The sequence below is a fragment of the Lacerta agilis genome, chromosome 14, assembly GCF_009819535.1.
Source record: "Lacerta agilis isolate rLacAgi1 chromosome 14, rLacAgi1.pri, whole genome shotgun sequence".
Lineage (NCBI taxonomy): Eukaryota > Metazoa > Chordata > Lepidosauria > Squamata > Lacertidae > Lacerta > Lacerta agilis.
In genome coordinates, this window is record NC_046325.1 from 22,705,882 (window position 1) to 22,732,952 (window position 27,071).

The 27,071-nt window shown below is 41.6% G+C and overlaps 2 protein-coding genes and 1 pseudogene across 2 annotated transcripts; 2 read left to right on the top strand and 1 right to left on the bottom strand.

Moving 5' to 3' along the window:
* Positions 1-1,189: 1,189 nt before the first annotated feature.
* LOC117057725 (olfactory receptor 14A16-like) lies at positions 1,190-6,380 on the bottom strand. Its single transcript, XM_033168567.1, has 2 exons — positions 6,256-6,380; positions 1,190-2,222 (listed from the first exon to the last, which is right to left on the bottom strand). The coding sequence occupies exons 1-2, from the start codon at positions 6,378-6,380 to the stop codon at positions 1,190-1,192; spliced, it is 1,158 nt and encodes a 385-aa protein (XP_033024458.1).
* Positions 6,381-8,658: 2,278 nt separating this feature from the next.
* On the top strand, positions 8,659-9,591 carry LOC117058519 (olfactory receptor 14I1-like). The gene has a single exon (XM_033169718.1). It carries the CDS (start codon positions 8,674-8,676, stop codon positions 9,589-9,591), a length of 918 nt encoding a protein of 305 aa, XP_033025609.1. The 5' UTR covers positions 8,659-8,673.
* Positions 9,592-15,629: 6,038 nt separating this feature from the next.
* Positions 15,630-16,606, top strand: LOC117057726 (annotated as a pseudogene).
* The last annotated feature ends 10,465 nt before the right edge of the window (positions 16,607-27,071 follow it).

The following is a 27,071-nucleotide window of genomic DNA, read 5'->3' on the forward strand; positions in this document are numbered from 1 at the left end:
GTTCCAGTTTAAGGATAACTCTTTTAAGGCACAACACTTCATTTTAGACATGCATATTTATGTGAGGCACAATATCTAGTTTCAGGCAGACACTATTTACAGAGAACTTTAAAACCCCAGTCAGCATTCTTATTGAAACCTCTTCTCAGGTTAGACAGTTTTCACCTATAATTGGCATTTGCCCTAGCAACAATCCCACTGCCCCTTCTAGGATTTTTATTTTCCCCTCAGGGAATCAAATTGGTAATCCCTGTTTAACTAATTCCTAATCCCAATCAAGGCACTGTCCATGTATCCCTAGGTTTCTACCTAAATGACATGCAATCCCTATCTAGCCAATATGCAAACCCTCTATCTGTTTAACTGTCAAATTCTGCATTTTTGACTCACCAGTTACTCCAGATTGGCTAGTTGCTACCTCAAGGTCTGTCCATCACCATCACATTTACATGTGCTCCTATGTCCAGCTCTTATACCCTCACAGCTCCATTTGTCTCTAAGGGGGTTGTCCTTTCTCTTGCCCCCTGGTCTGTTTTTATTACAGCAGTGATGCAAAAGTCTGCCTCTGCATTGTCCTGTATTTTCTTCTAATCCTGCCTTAGATGGCAACATACTTTTGCAAAGAGGTTGTATTTTTGCAAGCACTGTGACACTTCCTTATCAGAGGACAGTGTTTGTTTCTATGATTGTCTCCAAACTGCATGTACTACTCTTGTTGAGATGTTAATTAACAATCCAGTAAATATGTGAACTCCTTCCCCTCACCCAAATATTTTAATCTAGTTGTCATCACTTTTGTGAAATCCTGAATACTCTGTTCAAATCGCTGTTTGCATGCTGTGGGGGGACAGAGCAGGCGGGAAATATGGGCTCTTACTATCCATAAACCAGAGGATTAAGGTCTGCTGAGATGTGTTCAGCCTGCTGTAGGCCACTTTGAGAATCATGCAACAGATCAATGGGGTATTATAAACTTCAAAATAAGTAAGTACATAAATGGGTACATCAACAAGGCATGTGATCTGACAAGCAAAAGTGTGAATGATACAACTGAGCTGCAGAAATGCAAAAAGACCATGTGACACAGGGCAGATGTTGAGTCTGCATATCTAAATTTACCTGGAAGGTGTAATTGGCAAGGATGATGTGTTTCAGGAACTCCCTTTGATTATACTTACAGTGTGAGAGTTCACCTTTTCAGAACAATCCTGGAAGATAAATCCAGAGAACATTGCCTCAAACCCAAAAGCCTCGATAAAGCATTTTTTATCTCCTTATTTCTCATGCTATAGATTATTGGATTGCACATGGGGGGAACAAGACTATACATCACAGTTAGTGCAAAGTCCAGGTCAGATGGAGTTTTAGAGGGAGGCCTAAGGTAAGCAAAACATCCCGTGAAACAAAATATGGAGAAGACAACAAGGTGGGGTATACAAGTGGAGAAGGCCTTTTTCCTTCCCTGAACAGAAGGGATTTTCAGAACTGCAGTGAAGATGTGCACGTAAGTGACAACAATGTAGACAAAACATCCAAACACAAATGTTATACTCACTACTAAAGCTCCAATTTCTGCTAGGTATAGATTAGAGCAGGCAAGTATAAGTAACTGTGGGATCTCACAGAAAAACTGATTAACAATGTTTGAGCAGAATGGAGTTGCAAAAGTTCCACAAGTGTGCAGAACTGCATAGAGCAGACCAGCAACCCACGCACCAGCAACCAATTTTAGACAGGCTACCCTGTTCATCACCATTTCATATTGCAATGGATTGCAAATGGCAACGTATCGGTCATATGCCATGACTGTAAGAAGAGCAAACTCAGATGAGATAAAGAAAACAAATAAGAGGATTTGAGCAACACATCCAGCATAAGAAATGTGTCTGGTATTCATGAGAGAATTGGCTATGGATTTGGGGATAATGACTGAAATAGCTCCTTGGTCTTGGATGGCCAAGTTCATCAGAAAGAAGTACATGGGAGTGTGAAGGTGGCGATCAAAGGCTACTGCAGAGACAATGAGAAGATTCCCGAATATAATTGCCAAGTACAATACTAGGAATAGAAGGAAGTATAGAATCTGCATTTCTCGTATTGCTGAGAACTCCAGGAGCAGAAATTCAGAGACAGAGGATTTGTTATCTATTTTTGCATTCATAACTAAAATGCTTGTTGCCTCTGGAATAAAAGAGAGAGATAAACATTGATTAAATCCTGTTCTGATAACATATATTTACTAAACTATATCTTTAAAATGTATCATAGTGGCTTACAAAACTATAAAAACATTAATGTTCTACCTCTTTCCTTGCTATACTTTATGCATATGTTAAAATGCGGCAGAAACAATATGCAGAGGGAATATGTCTCTCTCCACAATCTCCATATTCACAGAACATATTTTTATACTCAAAACAAAATAAAATTAAAAATTCCTTCCAGTAGCACCTTAGAGACCAACTAAGTTTGTTCTTGGTATGAGCTTTCGTGTGCATGCACAATATCAGAATTGAAATAACCAGCTCTTTAGTCCTGCAGGATAACTTGCTACCCATATGATAACAAATCAAGTTCAAGGTTCTTGTATTAAGTGACTTTGTCCATTTTTAACCTTAATGCTCACTGCACACAGCATATGTTTTTAAGAATATACAAATGAATGGGCTCCTGGAGAGAAGCTCATAACTGCTCTACTCCTCAGATCTTTTTGTGGGTACACTGTGTTAAACTAAGCCCAGATGGTTAAACTCTCTCCTCACAAATTAGGAGCTGTAATCAAGGTGTGCTCTGGGTTACTGCTGGTGGTTACTGAAGGGAGATTAAGGTTACTGATTAAGGGAGCTTAATCACTAGCCCTGGTTTGGATGACATGCTAAGGCAAGCTTGGTGTAAGAATCAGCATCTGTAGGTGTCTTTCCAGGAAGCTGTACATTTGTGAAGCCTCACAAAGCTAAGTTTTTTCTTAGTGTGTCATGCAAAGCAAGCCAATGTGTATGCTGAGCACAGTATATATAGACTTTAGGAGAGAACAATAAACCAGCAGGATGTCCTATTCTACACAATATACTATTTGTCTGCATTCAGATCTCAGGAAACTACCCAGGCAATAACTAAAGTTATAAAAATGCAAATACCTTACTCTTTTTCTTAATAGATAATATATTTCCAGATGCAATTTCATCACTACTTTGCGGTGTTTTGTATTCTTCAAGCCACACATCGAGCTTTCTTAAGAAATCACACTCTCCATTTCTTTCTGAGTCAGTGAAATTGTTTGTCTACCCTCACATTTGAAAATGTTTGTATACCCTTGCAGAATGATGCCATTACCATGGGGAACAGAATTATTACTACAATATTTATGTTCCTGGGAGTTTGATCTCAGGAGCCCAACACAAATTAGCAATTGTGTCCCTAGAAGCTTATACTGAGGAGTCCAGCAAAATCAGCAATAGTGTTTCTTGAGACTTGGTTCCAGGAGTGCAACACAAATAACCAATCAAGGTATGTAAATAAACGTTAACAGTCTCATCTATATTTCTAATAATGGGTCTCTTTAGGTACATGAGACTACATTAGCAAACACGAGCACTAAGTTCTTCTCAACCACTGATTTGAATAATTCAGTGATCTAAACCAATAAAAAGTTTAAGATTAGAATCATGTCAAGTGTGGCATCATTCAAAGTAATGAATATCATGCTCTTGAAGCTAGTGATCTGTTCCCAGCTAGTGCACTAAATCTAACTGTATACATAAAGTTTAGCACATGAAAGACACACACGTTTTTAAAACTATGTATATGTCAGGGACTGGCTAGATGAGGAGGAGTGGTGGAGACCTACCAGCCAGGAGCCCCCCAGGGACAGCAGGGGAGAAGAGCACTTTGACCTCAGGTCCTGGTGCTGGGACAACTGGGAAAAGTCTGGGGAACAAGCTAGGAGGTGATGGAAGTAGGAGGTTGGAGTGATCAAGGCAGGTCAGAAGAAGGCCCTTCCAGGATAGGGCTGGAGGCTGAGCATCTCAGTGTGAACACAGACACAAACAGGGAGGAATCAGAGAGTACACAGGCCATCCTGCAGCAGGGTAAGCTCAGTCCTGCTGGCTCTCCTCCTCTCAAACCCAGATCTAGAGAGTCCTAAGTGTTGCTGAGCAGCAGACCAGACAGGCCCAGAGCCCAAACAGGCTCACCCCCTGAGGGAGTCAATCCAGAGATACTTCACTGTGTTATTTTATGTGAGTAAAAGTCCATTGCATTTCAAGCCTCTAGCCGTTTCCAGGGGCCAGGCACTTTCCTGTCAGCGCTCATGACAGTATATCCTTATGTACAGCCAGGATTGGGTGAATACCCTAATGAGTACACTCTTCATTTGCCTGCATATACAGTACAGAAGGAAGACACAGGAAGCAGTAATTAATGAGCTACAGCCTGGTCAGCAGAAGCCTTCAGTGTCAATGAGACAGCCCAAACTGGGCGGCCTCACACTGAAGCCAACTCCTTCTTTTTACGTTGCTGCCTCTTACTGGAACAAGATTTATTTTAGGGTTATGCACTGGATTCAGCCAAGGCCCAAGGCCTGAGCTAAACAGGGCCTATTTGGAGGTAGATGGACATTGGACATACCCTTCAACATGCCTCTGGTAAAAATAGCGACATTTCTCACTCCCCCTCAACTGACCCTCCTCAACCCTTCAGTTTTGTTTCCCACCCAGCAGAAGAAGGGCAGGCGCCAACACCACTGTGACAATGGGACACCACACGCACAATCCTGAAAAAACCTCTTAATCCCATTTTTATCCATTTTCCTGTTTGGTAAATTTACAAAAAGAAAATCACACATCAATAAATAAATTTTAGAAGGGAGCAAATTCAGATGCGGACACACAAAGCATTTTTTAAATAAACCAACCAAGACTCCTTGCACTCTGTTGCACTCCCTTTTCCTTCCCACCCAGGGCAGCCCTGCCCTCTGCCTGCATCTCAGAGTCAGCACATCACGCTACGTTGGGGCTCAATGGCAGCAGCTTCTCCTCCTCCTCCTCACCTGCTCTCCAGCACCTGCTACGAGTCATCCAAGGGAGGAGGCCCACAGTGGTGGCCATGGAGAGGCAACTAGATACTCCCTTGACAGCCGCCACTGCCGCTGCCACCAACGCTCGGTACAAGGGCTGGCTCCTCCTCCTCCCTGGGCTTGGAGCTAGTGGCACTAGCAGGGGAAATAGGGACATTTTGGATTCAAATCAGAAGCTGGGATGGGTCAAGGTGGGTGGCTCAGAGTGATCCATGGCTGTCAGAGGGAGGGGCATAGGCCAAGAAGGAGAGGCAAGCAGGGCAGGAAAACCCAACAAAAAAGGCCAAAGCCTCTTTTTGAAAGCTGGTGGCGTCTTTTGAAAGAAGTTAGGCCCAACTGGCTTCCTGCCCGACACACGCCTTTTGCCTGTTGAGCAGAGGCCTTAAACCGGAAGAGTGAAGGGAAAAGGAAAGACACTTTTGGAGCATCCCATGCACCCTGCAAGATCACCCTCTCAGCTGATAATATGTTGAGTGGAGGGGTTGACCCATTGGGGAGGCACCCTCAGCCTCTGTTGGAAGGGTGTAGGAGACAGAAAGTCTCCTTACCCCAACCTCTTTCTGGACTACATGTTTAATTAAGCATTAGCCCCCGCCCCTGAACTTATTTCTGACTGGATTTGGGACAAGGTGGAGGTCCCCAGATTGACCCACAATATGTAATCTTAGTGCCTTCTCAGATTGAGGCCATGGAGGCGATTGGGAGGGGTTCAAAGTCCTAATTTATTTTGCCACAGTTGAAACTGGGGTGGCTCACCTCTTTACGTGGGTGTTTGAAAACCTGCAGGAGTGGAGACTGCATCTGTTGCTGTTGTTAAAGTTTCCAGCAAAGTCTGTAGGTTTAACCCACTGGGACCTCTGACTAGCAGCAGTCAAGCTTTGGAGCAAGAGAACCTGGTGCTCCACATCTCAATGTAAACGTCTAAGATGGCCCTTAGATGAAAATTATTGTCACACCTAATCCACACAGCACCAGAAAAGTAATAGAAAGCACAGGGGAAATGTCCTGATATTTATTCACAGACTGGTCCCACATACATGATGTATGTGTTCAGCCATTTAGGCACTTTCAGTCCACCTTTTCTTTTCTTTTTTCCTTAAGAAGTTATTTGTACTAAGTCTCCTCCACTTCCTTCAGCTTGATTTCAGACTCCTAAAAACCAATAAATAAATCAAAGTAACCTTCCATTCAAATCTTCCCCTTGGTCATGCACAGAGACAACTTCACCTGTATCTTCTGGAGTGGCAAGACTACAGTGCCATCGCCAGCCTCTACAACATTTGTCATGCTCCACAACATCTGTCATACTCCCTGTGGCAACTCTCATGTTGCAGACTGGCAAGACTATATTAATCACATTTACGCTTGTCTTTTGTGTGCCTGGGACCTTTATCTGTACTATGTGGATCTCGTGATACGTATTGAAATTTGATGTCACTGAATTTTCAGTTGAATATTTCAGTTGAATATTTGTACCTATGTATAATTATGTTCTAGTTCTATATTATATCTGTTTATGTGTAAAAATAATGCAAAATTGAGATTACTTTATCAGCCGGTTACGATTTTTGTGTGTTTGGCATAGCGTTGTTCATGACCTTGGTTTTTTGGGGGGTGTTATTCATACCCAGAGACAGACAGGCATATTTTATCATTTTTCACTTTTTAAACAAAATATGCTTAGTGGCCATTTGGAGTATGTGAATCAAGGAAAAAAGAAGGTAATAAAAGAGATGGTTTTAGCTCACATGAGTAATCATACTTTCTCCTTCATCATAACTCAGCTCATTTGTTACTAATTAAGTTCTTTTGGAAACACAAAATAAACTTTTAGACCTCAAGAACACATTTGCCTCTTCTACATAGTTATGCTGGACTCTTGGGAGCAAGACACCCCAAGCCCCAAAGCAACATAAATCTCCTTCATTTGCCAGTATTTTTAGATGCTCTTTGAAAACCTTGTGGCTGGCTCACAAGCATTATAGTTACAGCATTTGCCAGCACAATGTTCTTGAGTGTACAGAGAAGAATTTCATGCTAATAGGAAATAACCGTCTGAATGAAAAAGTAAGTCATTCTTTTAAGCTATTCCATTAGAAGTTTTCATGTTTTGCCTCATGCTCTGTCATTCATGAATCTATTCTTTCTCCATTTGTCTGTGGTGTGGTGTGTTGTGGTTAGGACTTGAGGAGTAAAGCACATCATCTTCTCAGAATAAAGCTAACTTGAAGTATGATGTTGCTATATGTAAATCCACATATCATTTCTTAAATAAGAAACTTGTTTTCAATAAGATTCAAAACAAAATTATTGGCTCTACGTCAGGGGTCAGCAAACTCATCTGAATTCCCCCCTCTCTCTTTCTCTCTCTCTATCTGTGTATGTATATGTGTACACACACACACACACACACACACACACACCACACATCACATCACATCACATCACATCACTGAAACCATAAGACAGGTTCTTTCTTAGAACCACAAATACTGACAAAAAAAAATGCTCAGCCTGAGAGAATGGCGTAAAAAAGCAAAGACTGAGACTATATTAAATCAAGGTGGTGTTTTTATGTTGATTTTTGTGTTTTGCAAATTTAACGAGAAAAAGGAGGGAAGCATGTGGTGAATGTTTTTGGAGTTTGTAGAACTCCATACCTGGGTTTAAGAAGAAACCTGTGTCCCTCCAGAAATTGAAGTCTCATCATCCCTGACCATTGGCTATGCTGTCTGGGGCTACTGGGAGTTGGTAAACAACAATATCAGGAGAGCCACTGGTGCCTCATCCTTGGAGTAAATATTATAGTTGGTTCAGATAAAATTTCAGGAGGCTTTTGACACGAAACCCCACATCATCCTAGCTTCTCTTCTTCTTTGCAGTCACCCAGAAAGACATTCTGAGTAGGTGCTTGTAAATAACTGCTCCTTAAGGATTGTTAGAAAGCTTTTTGCTTATTACAACTACTACCATTCTGGTTTTTGTTTCTATTCCAGGAATGACTAACTTGGAAAGGTGGTACAGTTTCCCAAGAGCTGTTGCTTACTAGGCTAATGGGGAGGTGGGCAGGACAGTGGGGAAGTCCAGGGGGGGGGCGGCTCACTGGCAGAGTCACTTTTTGCTGGCAAGTGGCAACAATGTCACTGTCAAAAAGTTGGCAGCAAGGCACAACTTCATTAACCAGCCACTCCTGCTCTGTTCTGTGTTCTCATATATCATTATCGTATAAATGTTACAATGATTATATCTTTATGAAGACTTTTTCCTCTCAAGTAATTCGTATTTAATGTAAGCTTAATGAAAGTACAATATATGCCAGGATCTATAGGAGACACAGTTGTATGTTCTTTATCTCACATTCTAGTTAACATATGGTTTCCTTAGCTATTGTTATGTGAGAGGAGAACTTCATAGTAATAGGAAACCTACTGCAACACATTCTGCTCTCTGGCTTTTTTGAATCTCACCTCATGGACATCACTATTTGAATTAATACCACTTGAGGTTAACACTTCTTTAGACCATGCAATAATGTTAACAGCTTTCTTCCTTCTTTTCCTTCCATAGAGCATCTTGCAATTTAAATCAGAGATCAAAAGATGTCCAACCAAACATCTGTGAATACGTTTCTGCTCTTGGAGTTTTCCAGTGTTCGAGAACTGCAAATAACACAATTCTTTGTGTTCTTGTTTTTTTATTTGGCCACTGTCACAGGAAATCTTCTCATCATTTCTGCAGTAGCTTTTGATCATCACCTTCACACTCCTATGTATTTCTTCCTGATGAACTTAGCTGTGACTGATCTTGGCTCAGTTTCAGTCACAATACCCAAATCGATGTCAAATTCCCTTTCAAATTCTAGAGTGATTTCTTATTCTGGATGTGTCACTCAGGTTTATTTCTTTCTGCTTTTTGCAGCATCAGATTACACCCTCCTCACTGTCATGGCACATGATCGGTATGTCGCCATCTGCAATCCACTACGGTATGAGGCAATTATGAATCAAGGTGCCTGCATTCAGATGGCAGGCAGTGCATGGCTCAGTGGTCTTCTCTATGCTGTGTTGCACACTGGCAGCACTTTTGCCATGACATTCTGTTCCAATATTGTTGATCAGTTTTTCTGTGAGGTCCCTCAGCTTCTAAAGATCTCCTGCTCAAAGTTATACATACTTGAAAATGCACTTCTTTTCTTAAGTGTTGCTATAGCATTTGGCTGCTTTATTTTTATAATTGTAACCTATGTCCAGATCTTCAGTACAGTTCTGAGAATGCCATCATCACAGGGAAGGCAAAAAGCTTTCTCAACTTGCATTCCCCACCTCATTGTTTTCTCCATGTTGCTCTTTGGTGGAGCACTTGTTTACCTAAGACCCATACAGCATGCCTCCTCACATACAAATATGGTCTTTGCCGTCATATATTCTGTGATTCCACCCATGATGAATCCAGTGATCTATAGCATGAGGAATAAGGAAATTAAGGTTGCTATGTCCAAGATTTTAGGATTGAAATAGCTTTCTAAGACTACAATTTGTGGTGTTATTCTTTATACAGGGTTTTGTCTGTAAAGATGTTAAAGTGTATGAATGTTTTGGTACTCAATCCGAGTAGGGGAAGTTAATGTGGTTCCCATGTTGTTGGAGTCCAACGCCCATCAGTCTCAGCCAGCATGGCCAATGTGTGCTGTGTCCATTGCAGTCCTAAATATCTTCTCTTGTTTGTTATAGAAGAAAAATGTCAGCAGTTTTAGAACTGTTTCAAAGCACTAATCCTATTGTAGATTTATTAAGAATGCTTAGGGTTTTAAAGAAACAGAGCCATTTTTTAATTGATCAATCATCCCTTTTAAATTGTTAAGCAATCTAGTGCATTTTCATAAATGGGTGTCTATATATATATATATATATATATATATATATATATATATATATATCACACTGAAACAATAATATTGGTTCTTTCTTAGACATTGAAAGAAATATGAGATAACTTACAACTGAATAAAAAAAAAATCAGTCACTCATTGCTCAAACAAAAATATCATCTTCAAACATTTTCTTTTACATTCCATCAACCTGGTTTGAGTAGTTAATGACACATGTGTTGGGATTCACCTGAAATTGGTGTGATACACCATTCATCTGAATAAGAATGGAACGTTCTAACATCTTAATGTAAGCCTGATCTGCACAGATCCCCATTCCCCACCCCCGCTTCTAATTCCCTTGATGTTGATATGATGTGAGGTTTCTTTCTGTTAAAATGCAAACAGATATAATTCTGTTCTTCTATGTTATACAGGTGTAATATGAGCATCTTGTGCTATAGGATTGGAGGCTTTGTTTGGATGATGCTTGTGGTTCTCAAACAAAATAAGGCTGTAATTTTGATATACAGTATGTAATGTTGGAATCTAGCAGAGGGATCACATCAGTCTCTTTGTTAAGATAAGAGACCTGGCTAAGACTGTTAAACACCCTATTTGCATGACTAAGGAGCTGTGCATGTTTCCATAGGACCAACTAGCTAATGGTGCTTCCAGAAGTAGGGGGAAAGTCTTCGCCTCTCACCTGAATGGAGACCAGGTCATCTTGTAAGAAGGAGAATAGGCAGGGAACTGAAAACTAGAAAGATAGAGACTGGAAATGCTCACTGTGCTGAAACCAAAGCTATGATTTTGCAGACCCATAGAGACATAATGGAGAAGCAAGGTATTGTTATGAGAATTCTAAGGTCTCAAATATATAATAAATATTCATAAATGCATATATATCTAAATATATAATCCACGTGTCTGACATAGTACAGGAGAGCAATCCTGAAATCATTTTGACTCTCCCAATGACCTCAAATATTCCTCTGTAGTAAGGGAGGCAAATGGGGAAAGCCTTCTCATTGTCTTTTTGCTTACAAATCCTGTCTTAAGGGCATCTTTGTGTATGAATAGGGTGAGCCTGTGACCTGGATACAGGAACTGAAATATTAACCACCACAAAATAATGCCCAACTAATGCAATCAGCGACAAATCATCAAGTATCCTGGCAGACAGGATTTCTGCTGTAGACTACCTCCTATGATGTATATATGATGATATTGGGGTGATTTTGGCTAAGGGGGTTGGACAATGTCAAAAGTCTTTAAAGGTTGCACACTTTTGTTCAGGGGGGGGGGGAATTCTGTCGCAACAGAAAAATAAATTTCTGCCTTGCTTTCCACTGGATCCAGCCTCTATCCATTTTTCTCTGACCGATCATGGTCTTAGAGGATTCAAAGCCTCTTGGGGAGTTGGGCAGCAAAAGCCAAACTCCAATTTTTACATCAGTATGCCAGAGTGTTAATGCTGTGAGTCCTCCTATATTATGCTCAGATTGTATATATTTATAAAAATAGAACCGTATATCCTAAAAACACCACAATTTCCAGTGACTTCATTCCAAGGAAACCAAACCTGGGAAAGTTTTGGCACCACTGGAGTCTCTCACCACTGGAGAGACTGGAGCGCATGCAGCACTAGCATAGTAATTCCTCTGATTTTATGGATCAGGAGTGTTCAGTACACCAGCCCTAGCCATCACTCCTTAAGGCAGTGGGATCAGAGGCAGAATTAGAGGAGTGAAACTGGTTCGTCCACACTGGGTGCCAAGTCGAGAAGATGCCACAGCCATGATGAAGAACAGAAGCTGAGAGATTGGGGATGCTGAATTTTGGCATTGCACATGGTGCCACTGAAATTTTAAATCCCAAAGTCTGGCACTGGTGGGATGTAGCTACATTCTGCCAATGGTCAGAAACTGATTCCCCTGTCTTGGTGTTGGCATTCTTACACAAGCATACTCTGTCATCATAGCCTAGTTGCATCAACAGTTAGGTACTGCATTCTTCCTCTCAGATTAAAATAAATGACTGTTATGTGGCTGATGTAAATCTGATTAGCCAAGTAGCAGGAAATGGCAGGGGTTGAGGGTGTTCCAGATAGTTGTTGTTGTTGTTGTTGTTGTTGTTGTTGTTGTTGTTGTTGTTGTTGTTTGTGTTATGATGTGTCTGTGTCTGTTTTCACTGCCAGCACTCATATATGTTCATATACACAATGCTGAGAAGTTTAGGATCTTTTGCTGAAGTTATGACGTGTTCTTGTGATGGATGTGTGTTAACCCCTAATCTTATGCCCAGAAGAAGTTCTCACACAAAGAAACAAAGAAAACTTGGTTTATTATATAAAATAGGAGTGACAGAATATATAAAAATGCTGCTTTAGACAGCAAAGTTGCAATCTAGCAAGTAGCACATTACAATACATACACACTTTGATTAAAGAACAAAAGATCCCCTAATTATTTTAAAAGCCTACAGAACCAGAATGGGGAGGAAGGGGTTAGACCTGTAGGAGCTTTGCATCTAATGGTTTCTTTATATACATTTTGCCAAGGCATACCAGCAGAGGGGAGGGGGTTGTGAAATGAGTGATTCCCATAATTTCTATAGTTACACTAGTGGCCAAAATTGTGGAAACCTTTTGGGGTTTGATGGCTCATAACACCACTTTACTCTGGAGTAATACCATAAAATTATATATCAATGGAAAAATAATTTAATGAAGAATGCATTAGACTCAAGAGAGCAAATCTCTAGGAACCCAAACCAGATATTACTGTACTCTCCCCCCCTTGCTGAATATATCTTTTTGGCCATCAAGGACTGATTGGGTTTCATATGTTTTTATGGATGACTATCCAAATGCACAGACAGCTGAAGTCGTTAGAGGAGAACGCGCATCTGAAGGTAAGAGAGAAATATTACTAAATTAATTCATATAGTTCAAACCTTTCCTAACACCATAGGAGTTACTTAATGGATCTCACATGTATATACATTAAATCACTGGTTGTCAACTAATGGGTCATGGCCTGATCCAGTATAGGCTGCAACAGGAGCACCACCACCATGCAAATGTATAGTAAAGGATTAATCAATTGTTCTCAACTTTATGTGTGGGTTAAAAACAGGTCCTGAGTTGGAAAATGTTGAAGTTTGTTTGTTTGTTTATAAGAAAATCTTGATGAATGTGAGGTTTTTTCATGGGCATGGGAATCCTTTTTATTCTTCACCAAAAAAATGTGAGTTATTTAAGTGTTAAAAACAGGGTGTTGTGTTGGCTATAATGCAGAACCACAACCAATAAGGCAAGAGCTGCCTTTAACATTTCAAACTGGTTTTATGTCTGAAGTGAATTTGGGGGTTTCTTCAGTGGCAAAACATCTGAGAAAAGTAGGAAGAGCAACTTAAGGAAAGATTGGATGAGTTTCCACAAGCCTTCCAAAATTTATTTCAAGGATTCCATATGTATTGGGAAATCAAAATGTTTTAACTAAGCTAGTGAAATTTCTGAGGAGGAAAGAGAGTTTGTGCTCCTTTCGTAATATACTATGGCTTCTCTGATGCTTTGATGGCATAATACTTATGACCTGCTGAATCTGAAAAAAAAAATCATTAACTTTCTGTTTATTTCCAAAGTGCCTGGTTCTCATGTAATAGATTTTATCACAATGTGGATCTCTTCAACTGCAGCCCCATGCACTCTTAACTGAAAATTACATCCAAATTGAGCACAAGTAGGACAGGACTGTACTATGTCAGTGAGTTGTAAGAACCACTTTCAATGTGTTTAGGTCTTTTACCCTCACTCTTCCAGTTTTTCTCTCACAATTCTTTAAGCGCTTATTTATACAGTATTTTTCCCAGTGTACTTTTGTTCCCTTCTGATATTGTCCCCCTCAAAAATGGCATCCTGTGGGGGATAGTAGGTGCTGATATTCAACAGGAGAATTCATAAAATCATTTGGTGTGCAGGGTTAGGCTGTGTGCACAGTCCCCTTTTCTCTGTGTGCTCCTGTCACTGGTTTGAGAAGTGGTATACACACAGCATTAGCCACAAGCCACATGTCTCCTGTCATTTCTTACGAAGTTCTGCATTTCCTCCCAAACCACATTTGATCCAAGTTGTGAAGAGTGACCTAGCTACATTTCAAGCTGGCATTTAGTAGACATCCTTAGCTGTTCTAATCCCACACCCGAAATATCTATCCAGTACTATAAATTTAGTGGAAACTTTTTAGAAACCCAACCTAGACATTGTTTCTAGTCTTACAGTTGAGTTTGTTACTTATCTCCATCAAAATTCTTCAGATGTTATTTTACATCACGCAGAATGCCGAAGTTACATCCATGGGAGCTCTGAAGGCTGCTTATGTCCTTCGCAACTCATGGTGCAGGCAAGAGCAATGTGTTATTTTGTAATTGCAACTTTTGTTTTGCAACTATTTTAAGACTGTTTCCAGTAAAACTTTGAAACTAATTCTTGTGTTGGAGAAGAAATTCTTCTCTACTCTACACAAGGTCCAGATCAGAGATTCTATTGCACCATCTTATTCTTATTCTTATTCTTATTAGGGGGGTTGGCATCCATCTGTCTTGGATACAATGGAGTACACCTCCAGGGGTGAAGTCAAATTGTTGTGTTAGCAGCACAAAGTGACCTCCCTGGGGAACAATGGCCAGTATGTATGGAGGTCTTGGGCTACCCAGCTGCATGACCCCACTCTCAGGGGGACTTCAATTTCCATGCCAAGGCTAGCTTGTCTGTAGTCACAGGAGTGGATTTTAGGTGTATAAAATGCTCTGGCCACAAGGACTCAGGGCCATTTAGCCTAGCAAGCTTTCCAGTGCTAATAATAATAATCTAAATTTATTTCTATGTTTCCCTCAAGTACATCTGATATCTCAGCAAAGTTGGTACAAAGCATCATTTCCATTGTGTGATGCAATCTGAAACCCTTTTTCTTAGCGTTCACAATATGTGTGAAAATGCTATTTCTAATAAATTATTAAACTTCCTAATACATTTTGAAACTGCCACCTTCTGCTAACACATTAGCAAGGCAGCAATATGGGTGTTTCATTATCTAGATTTGAACCTGAGTTTGGAATTCTAGTGTTTGATATATAAAGCCCAGACTACTTCATCCCAGGGATGCGGGTGGTGCTGTGGGTTAAACCACAAAGCCTAGGGCTTGCTGATCAGGAGGTTGGCGGTTTGAATCCCCACGATGAGGTGAGCTCCTGTTGTTCGGTCCCTGCTCCTGTCAACCTAGCAGTTCTAAAGCATGTCAAAGTGCAAGTAGATAAATAGATACCGCTCCAGCAGGAAGGTAAACAGCATTTCCTTGCGCTGCTCTGGTTCTCCAGAAGCTGTACACTGGCTCCCTCGGCCAATAAAGTGAGATGAGCGCCACAACCCCAGAGTCGTCTGCGACTGGACCTAATGGTCAGTGGTCCCTTTACCTTTACCTTTACTTCATCCCACACAGGAGCACAATGATTAAAAGGGGTATCCTTTTCTTTATTTTGTTTTATTCAAATCAAACTATCTTCTGTTTGAAAGCAAAAAAGCTCATACTAACAGACAATGTTAAATTCTCCAGGCTGAAGTGTTAAATTGCTAGAATATTCTGCTGCCATTAAAACGTTGTGCTTCTGTTTCTTTTTACAGAGAGTATGGACCGAAGCAAAGACCAAACCATAGCTAACCAATCCTTTGTTTCAGAGTTTCTCCTTCTGGAATTCTCAAAAGTTCGGGAATTTCAGATAATACACTTTGTAATATTCCTGGTATTGTACTTGGCAACTTTAACAGGGAATCTTCTCATCATCTCCGCAGTAGCCTTTGACCACCACCTGCACACCCCAATGTACTTTTTTCTAATGAACTTAGCCATGCAGGACCTGGGACAAGTTTCAGTCATTATCCCCAAATCCATGGCCAACTCACTCATGAATTCTAGGCACATTTCATATTCTGGATGTGTTGCTCAAGTCCTTTTTTTATGTTCTTCGTAACATCTGATTTCACCCTCCTCATAATAATGGCCTATGATCGGTATGTTGCCATCTGTAATCCACTACAATATCACTTGGTGATGAACCTGAGAGCCTGCACTGAAATGATTTCTACTGCATGGATCACCGGGTTTCTTTATGCAGGTTTGCACACTGTCAGCACTTTTACAACTCCTTTCTGCTCCAGTGTTGTCAGTCAGTTTTTCTGTGAAATCCCACAGTTAGTAAAGCTTTCCTGTTCTAAGAAAAATCAAATTGAAACTGGAATTGTGCTGTTGTTTTCTCTCATTGGGTTAGGCTGCTTTATATTTGTTCTTGTGACATATGTACATATTTTTACTGCGGTGTTAAGGATGCCATCTGCACAGGGAAGACAAAAGGCCTTCTCTACCTGCCTTCCACATCTCATGGTATTCTCCACATTTATGGTCACAGGCCTGTTTTCCTATTTGAGTGCCATGACTAATACAGCAACACATTTAGATTTAATTTTTACAGTGATATATTCCATGGTCCCACCTTTGCTGAACCCGCTGATTTACAGCATGAGAAATAAAGAGATCAAGGCTGCTTTGTCAAATATGTTAAGGTTGAAAACATCCTCAAAAAAAATTGTTTTTAGTTTTCTAATATAGAAATTAATATAGACATTTTCTATATGTCCGATATGAGTGCCACATGGATGTTTCACATTGATTTCAATGGGACCAAAGTAAAACTATCTTAATCCATCCTGTTGCTTGTCGTCCAAGTATAGTGGTACCTCTGTTTATGAACTTAATTCGTTCTGGAGGTCCGTTCTCAACCTGAAACCGTTCTTAACCTTAGGTACCACTTTAGTTAATGGGTCCTCCTGCTGCCGCCACACCACTGCCGCCTCATGATTTCTGTTCTCATCCTGAAGCAAAGTTCTTAACCCGAGGTACTACTTCTGGGTTAGCGGAGTCTGTAACCTGAAGTGTTTGTAACCTGAGGTGTTTGTAACCCGAGGTACCACTGTATATGGATCTGCTGGCATAAGGGTCTACATAAAGGAACTTCTGATCCCTCTTGTCTTCCTGTGCAGCTCATGTCCTTCTAAATTTGTTCTTGGAGGTCCCCCAGCCTTCTGAAACTTGTTGGTGCATGGGAAGAGAAGAAGAAAAGGAGGTTTCATTGTGCAAATGGAAATCCTTTGGTGCTGGCAGATCTCTTTAGTGGGATATTTCCCAATGTCTCCAAAGTGGGAAAATGCATGCCTCCACCTTTCACTTCACCATGAACCACATTGTTCTCCAAGGTAGACTCCTTGAGCATTTTGTTAAAAGACCAGCCACACCACCACAGCTGCACTACCATTTCTTTGCCTCCTTCCCAGGTGTGCCAGAACTGCAAAGTCACCATCAACTGGCAAATCGATCTGGAGCTCTATGTCTCCTACATGTACTTCAGCTTGTCCTACTATTTTGACTGTGATTATATGGCCCTGAATAGCTTTGCCAAGTACTTCCTATTTCTTTTTGAAAAACAGCTTTGAGATTTTGCAACCATTTCTGAGGATTTTTACAAACAAGTGGTGTATAAATTTAATGAAATAAATAAATTATTTATGTAAACACACAAACACAATCTAATTGAATATTTAGTGTACATAAGGATGTTTATTTATTTAATGGATTTATACCCCTACTTTTGGTGAGGGATTATACCAAGGTAGCAAACACAAATATATACTTTAAATGTACAACAATATATAAATTCATAATTAACATTAATGGTTTTAAGAATGTTTAATTCTTCATTGAATTGCAGCCACAAATTCTGGTACTCACTTGTGTATTGTTCTCAAGACTGTTCTGCAATAAGTGCTCTTTGCAATCACATGCTTCCTTGAGAACATTGAACTTCTGTTTGAACATCTTCTTATTGAGATATAAGGAACTAGTCCTATTTGGGTCTTTTACTCACCTGTAAATCCTGCACACAAACTGAGCATGTAGAGACAAGTGCACTAAGCTCCACCCACCGCCAGTGTTTCTATCTCTTTACCCTTTGACTTGTCATGAAGGAATGGGACTGTTTAAAAATAAATGAACATCTTGGAAGCATTTAGGTTTGAGAATAATGAGGTTAATTTGCCTCCTGGAGCCAACCATGCATTGCAAGTGAACACTTCAGGAGGTGTTAAAATGAGGGTGTAAAATGTGGATTTGGGGCAGCTTTATCTGTAAAGAGGATAAATGACTCTGAAATAATTTTGCTTAATGGAATTATTGCAAGTAGAAACCCCTTAGATAAGACTAACAGGATGCTTTTATTGTGTTTGTAAACCTTATTCAGCTGAATCCCAAACTAAATCAGGCCAATTCAGAGAAATCTGAGCTTCTACCAAATCATGTGATGATAGCAACAGAGTGTCCTGGGTGAATTGGGAGGCCTGGAGTGATTGGTGAATGTCAGGGGCTGCAACACTGAATGGGAAGGAAAGTTGGATGATAAGGAAGGTGAGGAGGATAAATAGGCCAAACTTCATTCCGATTAACTTAATGTTTGCTTTACAATTAAGAATTCCACAGTCTAGTCCATCCATGTCAATGATATGTTCTACTTCCAAACGTGCAGCTGGCTTTAAGGGCTGTTTGTGGGTGAGTTTTTTGTTTGTTTGTTTTTTTAAAAAATACCATCGTCCCCAACCACCACTGGCAAAGTAAGAGGTGGTGTGACTTTGCTATGTTGATATGTTCTAATTCAAGCTAAAAAACCCAACTCCCTCAACTGTTCCTCATAAGGCTTCCTTTCCAGACCCTTGATTAACTTGACCACCATCATCGGCACATATTCTAGCTTGTCAAGATCCTTCTTAAATTGTGAAACCCAGAACTAGACACAATATTCCAGGTGTGATCTGACCGAGGCAGAATAAAGTGATACTATTATTTCCCTTGATCAGCACACTATACTTTTGTTGATGCAGCCTAGAATAGCATTAACTTTTTTTGCGGCTACATCACACTGTTGACTCATCTTAAGCTTGTGGTCTACTAAGACCCCCAGATCCTTTTCACATGTACTACTGGCAATCCAGTGACTTAGTACAACTATTTCTTCCTGTCTAAGTGTAGCATATTGTGATATATTCCAGAACCTACAGGGTTAAACTGTTAAACTGCTCTGGTCACATGACGTGCTGTAATCTGGGTGTGCCTATAAATGGGTTTCTGTTGCTTCCTGGAGTTTGGGAGTTTGGGGCGTGGTTTTTTCCTTTCTGTTATGTTCTTCAGTACTGGGAGCAAGCATGCCTTCCCAGGAGTTGTATTTTTTCTGTAAATAAACGCTTTAACAAAGATAAGAAAGAAGACGGCTGCAGAGAGCTTTATTAAGGATGCCTTACACAACAGACCTGCTTCTTGCTGCGTGAGTAGAATCTCTGCTAACAGCCCAGGGAACTGGGGGGAAAGCAAAGTGGCACAGCAGGAGCGTGCTGGACTTTTTGCCAGTTTAAAGTGGACTACCCAGTTTACTGGACAGGTTATGGCTCCAGCAGATTATGGACAGCCTAGCCATTAAGGACACTTTATGGGTCATGGCTTGTCATAAACCCGAGGCCATGGAAGTTTTGCTTGGTCTGGTCAGCGTCTGGAAGACAGTTGAAAGCAGAGTTTGTGTAAGGGCTGGCGTTCAGCTTCGCATGCAGAGAGGAGTTGCTGATAAGCCTGAGCTCCGTCGTCGCGGCAACTAGCTGTGGAATGCAGTGTACTCTGCCAAGTTTGTGGAGGCAGAGGGGTCAGCTTGAGAAGCCTGCTTTTGCTGTTTCTTAAGGCAAAAATAGCAGTTTGAACTCGCTGGCTGAAGAGGAGACTGGAGGCATCTTCGGACAGGGAGGAAAGCTACTGAAAGCAAGTAAGTGAGCTGCACCCCCAGGGAAGATGGCCGAGCAGAATGAGTTTTCCTCTGTCCCCTTTGAACGCTTAAATGGACATAATTATGAGGAATGGTCTCAACGCTGCCAGGCTTGGTTAATTGGCAAAGGGCTTTGGGACTATACGCTGAATTTACCTATTCAGGCCACTGCAGGTGCCTCAGAGGCTGTTTTGCAAAAGGAACAGAAGGCTTTTTCAGCATTAATTCTAAGTATAGATGGGCCTCAACTTCCTCACATACAGGGCCTGACACACACACACGATGTGTGGAACGCTTTGCAACGCGTTCATCACAGAGTTACTTCAGGGGCCAAAATTCATGCTATGAGGAACTTGTTTGATTTAAAACTTAAACCGGGACATAATATCCAGGACCATATAGCACAGATGCTTGCTGTATTTAACAGGCTCAGGTTGTTGGGTATAAATTTTGATGAAGACGTTAAAGTTTGTATTTTGTTGAGCTCATTAGATGCAAGCTATTCAAATCTGTGCCTGACTTTGGAGTCCATGCCTGCTACTGATTTGACGCTCAACTATGTCTCTGGTCGATTAGCAGATGAGGAAGCCAAAAGGCAGAGACAGGGAAGCCGACACCCAAGAGAGGGGAGTTGTGCAAAGAGCGGAGGGGCAGAGAGGCTAGAAGGTTCTGTAAAGGCTTTTGCTGCAAACAGGCGCTGTTACAATTGTGGCTCCACCCAACATTTAAAGAGAGACTGTCCCCAGACTGGGAAGGGCGTCGCCCAGGACGACGAGACAAGGAGCAAAGCACCAACGCATGGAAGGAGAGGCCGAGATTTTCGTGGAGGCCGGGGACGAAGCAGCTATGCTGATAAAAGTTCTCACTTCTTAGCTGCCGTGGCAACCGTGAAGGAAGTGCCAAGTCGACGCTGGATTATAGACAGTGGGGCGAGTCACCATTTACTGCCCCCTAGTGTCCAACTAGGGAACTGCAAGGAACTTACTGAAGGAAAACTTGTCTCTATGGCTGATGGCACTCAAAGGCAATTACAAAAATTTGGCTCTGTGTATTTAAGCTGTTTGAATACTAATCTTGAATGTTTTGTTTTGCAGGGCATGAAAAGTTGTTTATTATCTGTTTCTGCTTTGCTTAGAGATGGGTTTAAAGTCTGTTTTGAAAATGATGTATGTACAATTTCCAAAGGAGGTAAGCAGCTTGTTAATGTTCAGAGTCAGGATGGGTTGTTTACCCTGGAAGAATCTGTGGGAGCACAGGCAAAGTGTGCGAATGTACCCACGCACAATATGTGTGTGCATCTTTGGCACAGGAGGATGGCACACTGCAACTGGGGCTATGTCAGAAAGTTGCATTTGTGTGCTGATGGGTGCAACATGAAGTCATGCTCAAAGTTCTTAGATTGTCGCGCATGTAAGAGAGCTAAAGTGAAGACTTGTAGTTATCCTAGATCTGACAGGGTAACTGCAGCACCTTTCGAATTAATCCATACAGATTTATGTGGACCTATGCCCACTGCCAGTTTGGGCGGTGCCAGATATGCTCTTTCTCTTACAGATGACCATACCCGGATGGGGTGGATTTATCTTCTAAAAGAGAAGAGTGAGGCTGCCAATACAATTAAGGAGTGGATTGCTGCTGTGGAACGGCAGTTCCCGCACAAAGTAAAGTGTCTGCAATCCGATCGTGGCGGGGAATTTACGGGTTCTGTGTTAAAGAATTTTTTCCACAGGAAAGGCATACGCCACAGGTTAACTTGCGCTTTTTCTCCTCAAGAAAATGGGGTGGCTGAAAGGCGAAACCGCACCCTTCAGGAGGCTGCGGAAGCCATGCTGTTTGATGCACAGCTTCCACCAAGGTTTTGGGGGGAGGCGTGGAGAACAGCCAATTTCACTTTGAACAGGACATATAATTCTACTGTGGGGAACACACCCTATTTTCTCTTGTATGGAAAGAAGCCTAAGGTAGATTTCTTTCGTGTGTTTGGGTGTGAAGCTTGGGTTCTGATCCCTAGAGCTCAACGCAGAAAAGGTGATCCTCGATCCCGAAAAATGATATTTTGTGGCTATGAGCTAGAGACGAAGGGGTGGAGATTTGTCTATCCTGAGGGCAATCAATCTAGAGTTGTGATAAGCAGAAGTGCTGAGTTTTGCGAGCAAGGTGGATGGACACGTGTTCATGCCAATCCTGATGTTCTCTCAGAGAGTCTAGATGACTCTGCTGATGAAGATGTTCAGGAGCCAGCACCAGCACCTGCTGGAACACCAGCTCAAGGACAAGGGACATCTCCAAGGCCAGTAAAAAGAGAACCCAGGAGTACGCCCACATCTCCTGTAGTTAGTCCAGAAAGACAAAGAAAGCGAAGTAAGTCACTAGGAGGCTCTCCTGATGACAGGGACGCACAGATTGGTCCCAACACATCAGAGTCAGAGGGGGCATCTGACCAAGTGGTAAGGCGTTCTGAACGCACCACAAAAGGAAAACCCCTGGAAAAGTACACAGCAACTAGTGTTTGGGCTTGCTTAGCTCAATGCGAGCCTGAAAGCTTCAGAGAGGTGTTACAATTGCCTGAGGAAGAGGCCGCTAAGTGGCACGAGGCAATGGTGAAGGAGCTTAACTCCATGAAATCGTTAGGAGTGTACTCCATCACAAAACTGCCGGAAGGAAAACAGGCAGTGAGCAGTCGCTGGGTGTACAGAATCAAGCCAACAACCACAGGAGAACCACAATACAAGGCAAGGCTTGTTGCGAGAGGCTTCTCGCAGAGAAAAGGGCTCCATTACACTGAGGTTTACGCACCAACCTCCAGGAGTGAAACCCTGAGAATGCTTTTAGCAGTCGCTGCCCAGGAAGGTTTTCAGGTGAACCACTTTGACATAGATGTAGCCTATCTAAACTCAGACCTGGAGGAGGAACTCTACATGTTGCCACCTCCAGGGTTTGAAGACAGTATGCCAGGTCAAGTGTGGCGACTGCACAAGTCCATATATGGACTAAGACAGTCTGCCCGAAACTGGAATTTGTGTCTGAATAATGCTCTGGAAGACATGGGTTACAAAAAGAGCCAAGCTGACAGTTGTCTGTATCTGAAAGGTTCCGGACAGCAACAAGAAATGGTGTTGGTCTTCGTTGATGACCTTCTCCATTTTGGAAAGACTAAAAAACAGGGGCAATTATTTGCCAAGAGGCTTGAAAAGTATTTCAAATTTAAAAGTCTAGGGCCAGTAAAGGTCTATCTAGGTGTACAGATAGATAGGACTGCAAACGGGAGCTTTATGCTCAGTCAAACGCCCAAAATTGAGCAAATACTTGAAAGGTTTGGAATGGCTGAATGCAAAGGCAGCAGAACTCCCATGGAGACAAACTATGTAAAAGACAGTCAATTTGGGGAAAGGTCTGATTTTGACAATCCCGAAGTTTTTCAATCTGCTCTGGGAAGTCTCCTATATATTTCCCAGTGGAGTAGACCGGACATAGCGTTCGCGACAAATCTGCTCAGCAGAGAGGCTTCAAAGCCTAGCGTGGCTGCCTGGAGAGGAATCAAAAGAATTCTCAAATATTTGCAGGCCACTAAAAATGTTTGTTTAAAACTGCCAGCTGAGGGTGAGACAAAACTCACTTGCTGGGCTGATAGTGACTGGGCGAACTTAAAGGACAGAAAATCTGTGTCCGGACTGGTGGTAAAATTTGGAAAGTCTCTAGTTGGTTGGAGGTCGCGGAAACAGGAGCTTATTGCACTTTCATCCACTGAAGCCGAGTTCAGTGCCCTTTCTGACGTGTGTAGGGAACTAGAGTACTACCACTGTTTGGTACGAGAAATATATGGGAATTGTCATTTGCCTGTCACTGTTTGGGAGGATAATCAACCATGTTTAAAACTGGCGGAAAATGGACAATTTAAAGCAAGAACAAAACATTTGGACATCCGTTTCCAAAACGTTTGTCAAAGCGTCCAAACAGGTTTGATTAAATTGCAATATTGCCCTAGTTCAGAAAACTTAGCTGACGGATTTACTAAACCCTTAAGCTTTCAGAAGCATGAAGAATTCTGCAAGGGGTTGTGTTTATGTTTTGAATAAATGATTGTATTTACATTCAACCCAGAAATACAGCACGAGAGGGGGTGTGATATATTCCAGAACCTACAGGGTTAAACTGTTAAACTGCTCTGGTCACATGACGTGCTGTAATCTGGGTGTGCCTATAAATGGGTTTCTGTTGCTTCCTGGAGTTTGGGAGTTTGGGGCGTGGTTTTTTCCTTTCTGTTATGTTCTTCAGTACTGGGAGCAAGCATGCCTTCCCAGGAGTTGTATTTTTTTCTGTAAATAAACGCTTTAACAAAGATAAGAAAGAAGACGGCTGCAGAGAGCTTTATTAAGGATGCCTTACACAACAGACCTGCTTCTTGCTGCGTGAGTAGAATCTCTGCTAACAGCCCAGGGAACTGGGGGGAAAGCAAAGTGGCACAGCAGGAGCGTGCTGGACTTTTTGCCAGTTTAAAGTGGACTACCCAGTTTACTGGACACATATTACATTTGTCCCTACTGAAATTCATTTTGTTAGTTTGAGCCCAGGTCTGCAATACGTAAAGGTTATTTTGAATCCAGATTCTGTCTTCTGCGGCATTAGCAACCCCTTCCAGTTTGGTGTCATCTGTAAACTTGATGAGCATCCCCTCAATTCCTTTGACCAAGTCATTTATAAAGACAATGAACAACAATGGGCTCAGGACAGAACCACATGGCACCCTACTTGTCATTTGTTTCCAGGATTAGATGTACTCCTTTGTTTGGGTCAGCCAGCCAGCTACAAATCCAACTAACAGTTACCCCACTCAACCCACATTTTTCCAGCTTCTTCCCAAAAATATCATGGGGGACTTTTCCAAAAGTCTTACTGAAATCAAGTTACACTATGTCCACAGCATTCCCCTGATCCACCAAGCTTGAAACTCAATCCATCAAAAAAAAGAAAAAAGGAATAAAGAAATGAGATTTGTCTGGCATGACTTGCTTTTGAGAAACCCATGCTGGGTCTTAGTAATCACATCATCCTTTTCTAAGTCCTCACAGACCGATGTTGAATTATCTGTTCTAGAACTTTTCCTGGTATCAATGTTAAGATCACCGGTCAGTAGTTACCTGGGTCTTCTTTGGCCAAGAAGAAGAAGAAGAAGAAGAAGAAGAAGAAGAAGGAGTTTGGTTTTGATATCCCACTTTTCACTACCCGAAGGAGTCTCAAAGTGGCTAACATTCTCCTTTCCCTTCCTCCCCCACAACAAACACTGTGAGGTGAGTGGGGCTGAGAGACTTCAAAGAAGTGTGACTAGCCCAAGGTCACCCAGCAGCTGCATGTGGAGGAGTGGAGACACGAACCCGGTTCCCCAGATTACGAGTCTACTGCTCTTAACCACTACACCACACTGGCACCACACTTAGGGCATGTCCATCATCTGTTTTCATTAAATATGAATTCCATTGTAAAGCCCAAGAATATAATTGTCAGATTCACTCTATCACTCAATTAAGAGGAATCACTCAAAAGAGAGTCAAAGTGCTAAAATTCCAGGATTCCAAGACCATTGTTTTACAATATATACACGGGGGCACTTTAGGGCACCACTAATACTCAGCCTTGTAATGGGGTATCTACACAAAGTGAAAATTCCATATAGATGAGACTTCCCATTCAATCTGATGGTCAGAGTGGATGGAATACTGCATTCGGCGACCACCAGGCCTCACATTCTCATATTGCTTGGCCTGAAAGTATATTTGAGTGAGGAAGAATTGGAAGCTGAAATGTCAGACATCAGCCAACCCCAGCTGTCATCTGGATCACTCAGGAGCTAGAGATCCATCACAAGGGCTTCAGAACTCAGGACATTTCATTTGATATTCCTAGGAAGCTACACTCTCAATCCAGATCAGAGTTTTTCTTTTGTTGTTCTGTCAATTTCTCTTGTTGGGCTTGGCACTCCAAGCTGGCGAAAATAGTTGATTAGAAACTAGGATAGGGCAGACAAATCTATGGCCCAGGTTACAGAATTCATCCTTTAGGTGAACCCTAAAGTTAATGTGATGATACTTTGATGGAACATATGAGGGTTGGGAGACCCAAGCAAATGTAAGAAGGCAGCTGATGCTGTCCACAAGCACCAGCCTAATGTTAGCTGTCTCCAGGAGTCACACCATGTTGAGTCAGTTGTATGCCTACTAAAACACAAGTATTTTTAAGACCGTTGTAAGGGGAATCCATTGATTCCCATTACCCAGGTTGCATTAAAAATGTTGTTAGAATCAGCTTACTCAGACTGTACTAAGAATGTGTCAAGAATATTTGTGCAGGAATAACTCAGCCTTGAGCTAGCCTGATAACAAGTTTCATCCTGTTTTTGCTGAACCAGGTATCCAGCTCTGATAATGCCTGCTTTTCCACTGTGAATGTCACTTAATTTCTACATACATATATATAAAGCTAAGGAAAGGGAAAGATGGAGGGCACAAGGAGAAGGGGACGGCAGAGGATGAGATGGTTGGACAGTGTTCTCGAAGCGACTAGCATGAGTTTGGCCAAACTGCAGGAGGCAGTGGAGGATAGGGGTGCCTGGCGTGCTCTGGTCCGTGGGGTCACGAAGAGTCGGACATGACTGAATGACTGAACAACAACAAGGAAAGGGCTCTATATAAGCTTGTGTAATGTATATATCTGTAGAATCGACCCTGGTGAACTCCCCAGTGACTGTTGTTTCTTGTCGAAAGAAAATTGCATTAAGCTTTCCGTGCTGTGTTCATAAAATAATTCCAACACACAATTATATTGTACCCAGGACCAGAAGTTCAAGAGGGGTTGCCATAATCTTAAATGCTACTTTTCATTTTCAAGTCCATAAAGTGAATGGTGACCCAGTTAACTATTCAGGCCCAAGTCGTTCGTATAAATTCTAACAGCACTTTGGATCATGGACAATCTAAGTTCATCACCTGCACAACTCTCAAAATACATGTCCAATTCAGTGTTGCTAAGCTGTACAAGACTCGTGAGAATTAAACCTTCAGGGTGTGATTAGAAATGAGACATGAATAAACTCATTGCTGTAGCTTTCCACTGTTAGAACAGATAGAGAGATGTCGAGAGAACAGCACTCCAATCCTAGGATAGCTACAGCTGAATAAGAAAGAAGTAATGTGATATATTTCTGTTCATAGGTACCAAACAAACATC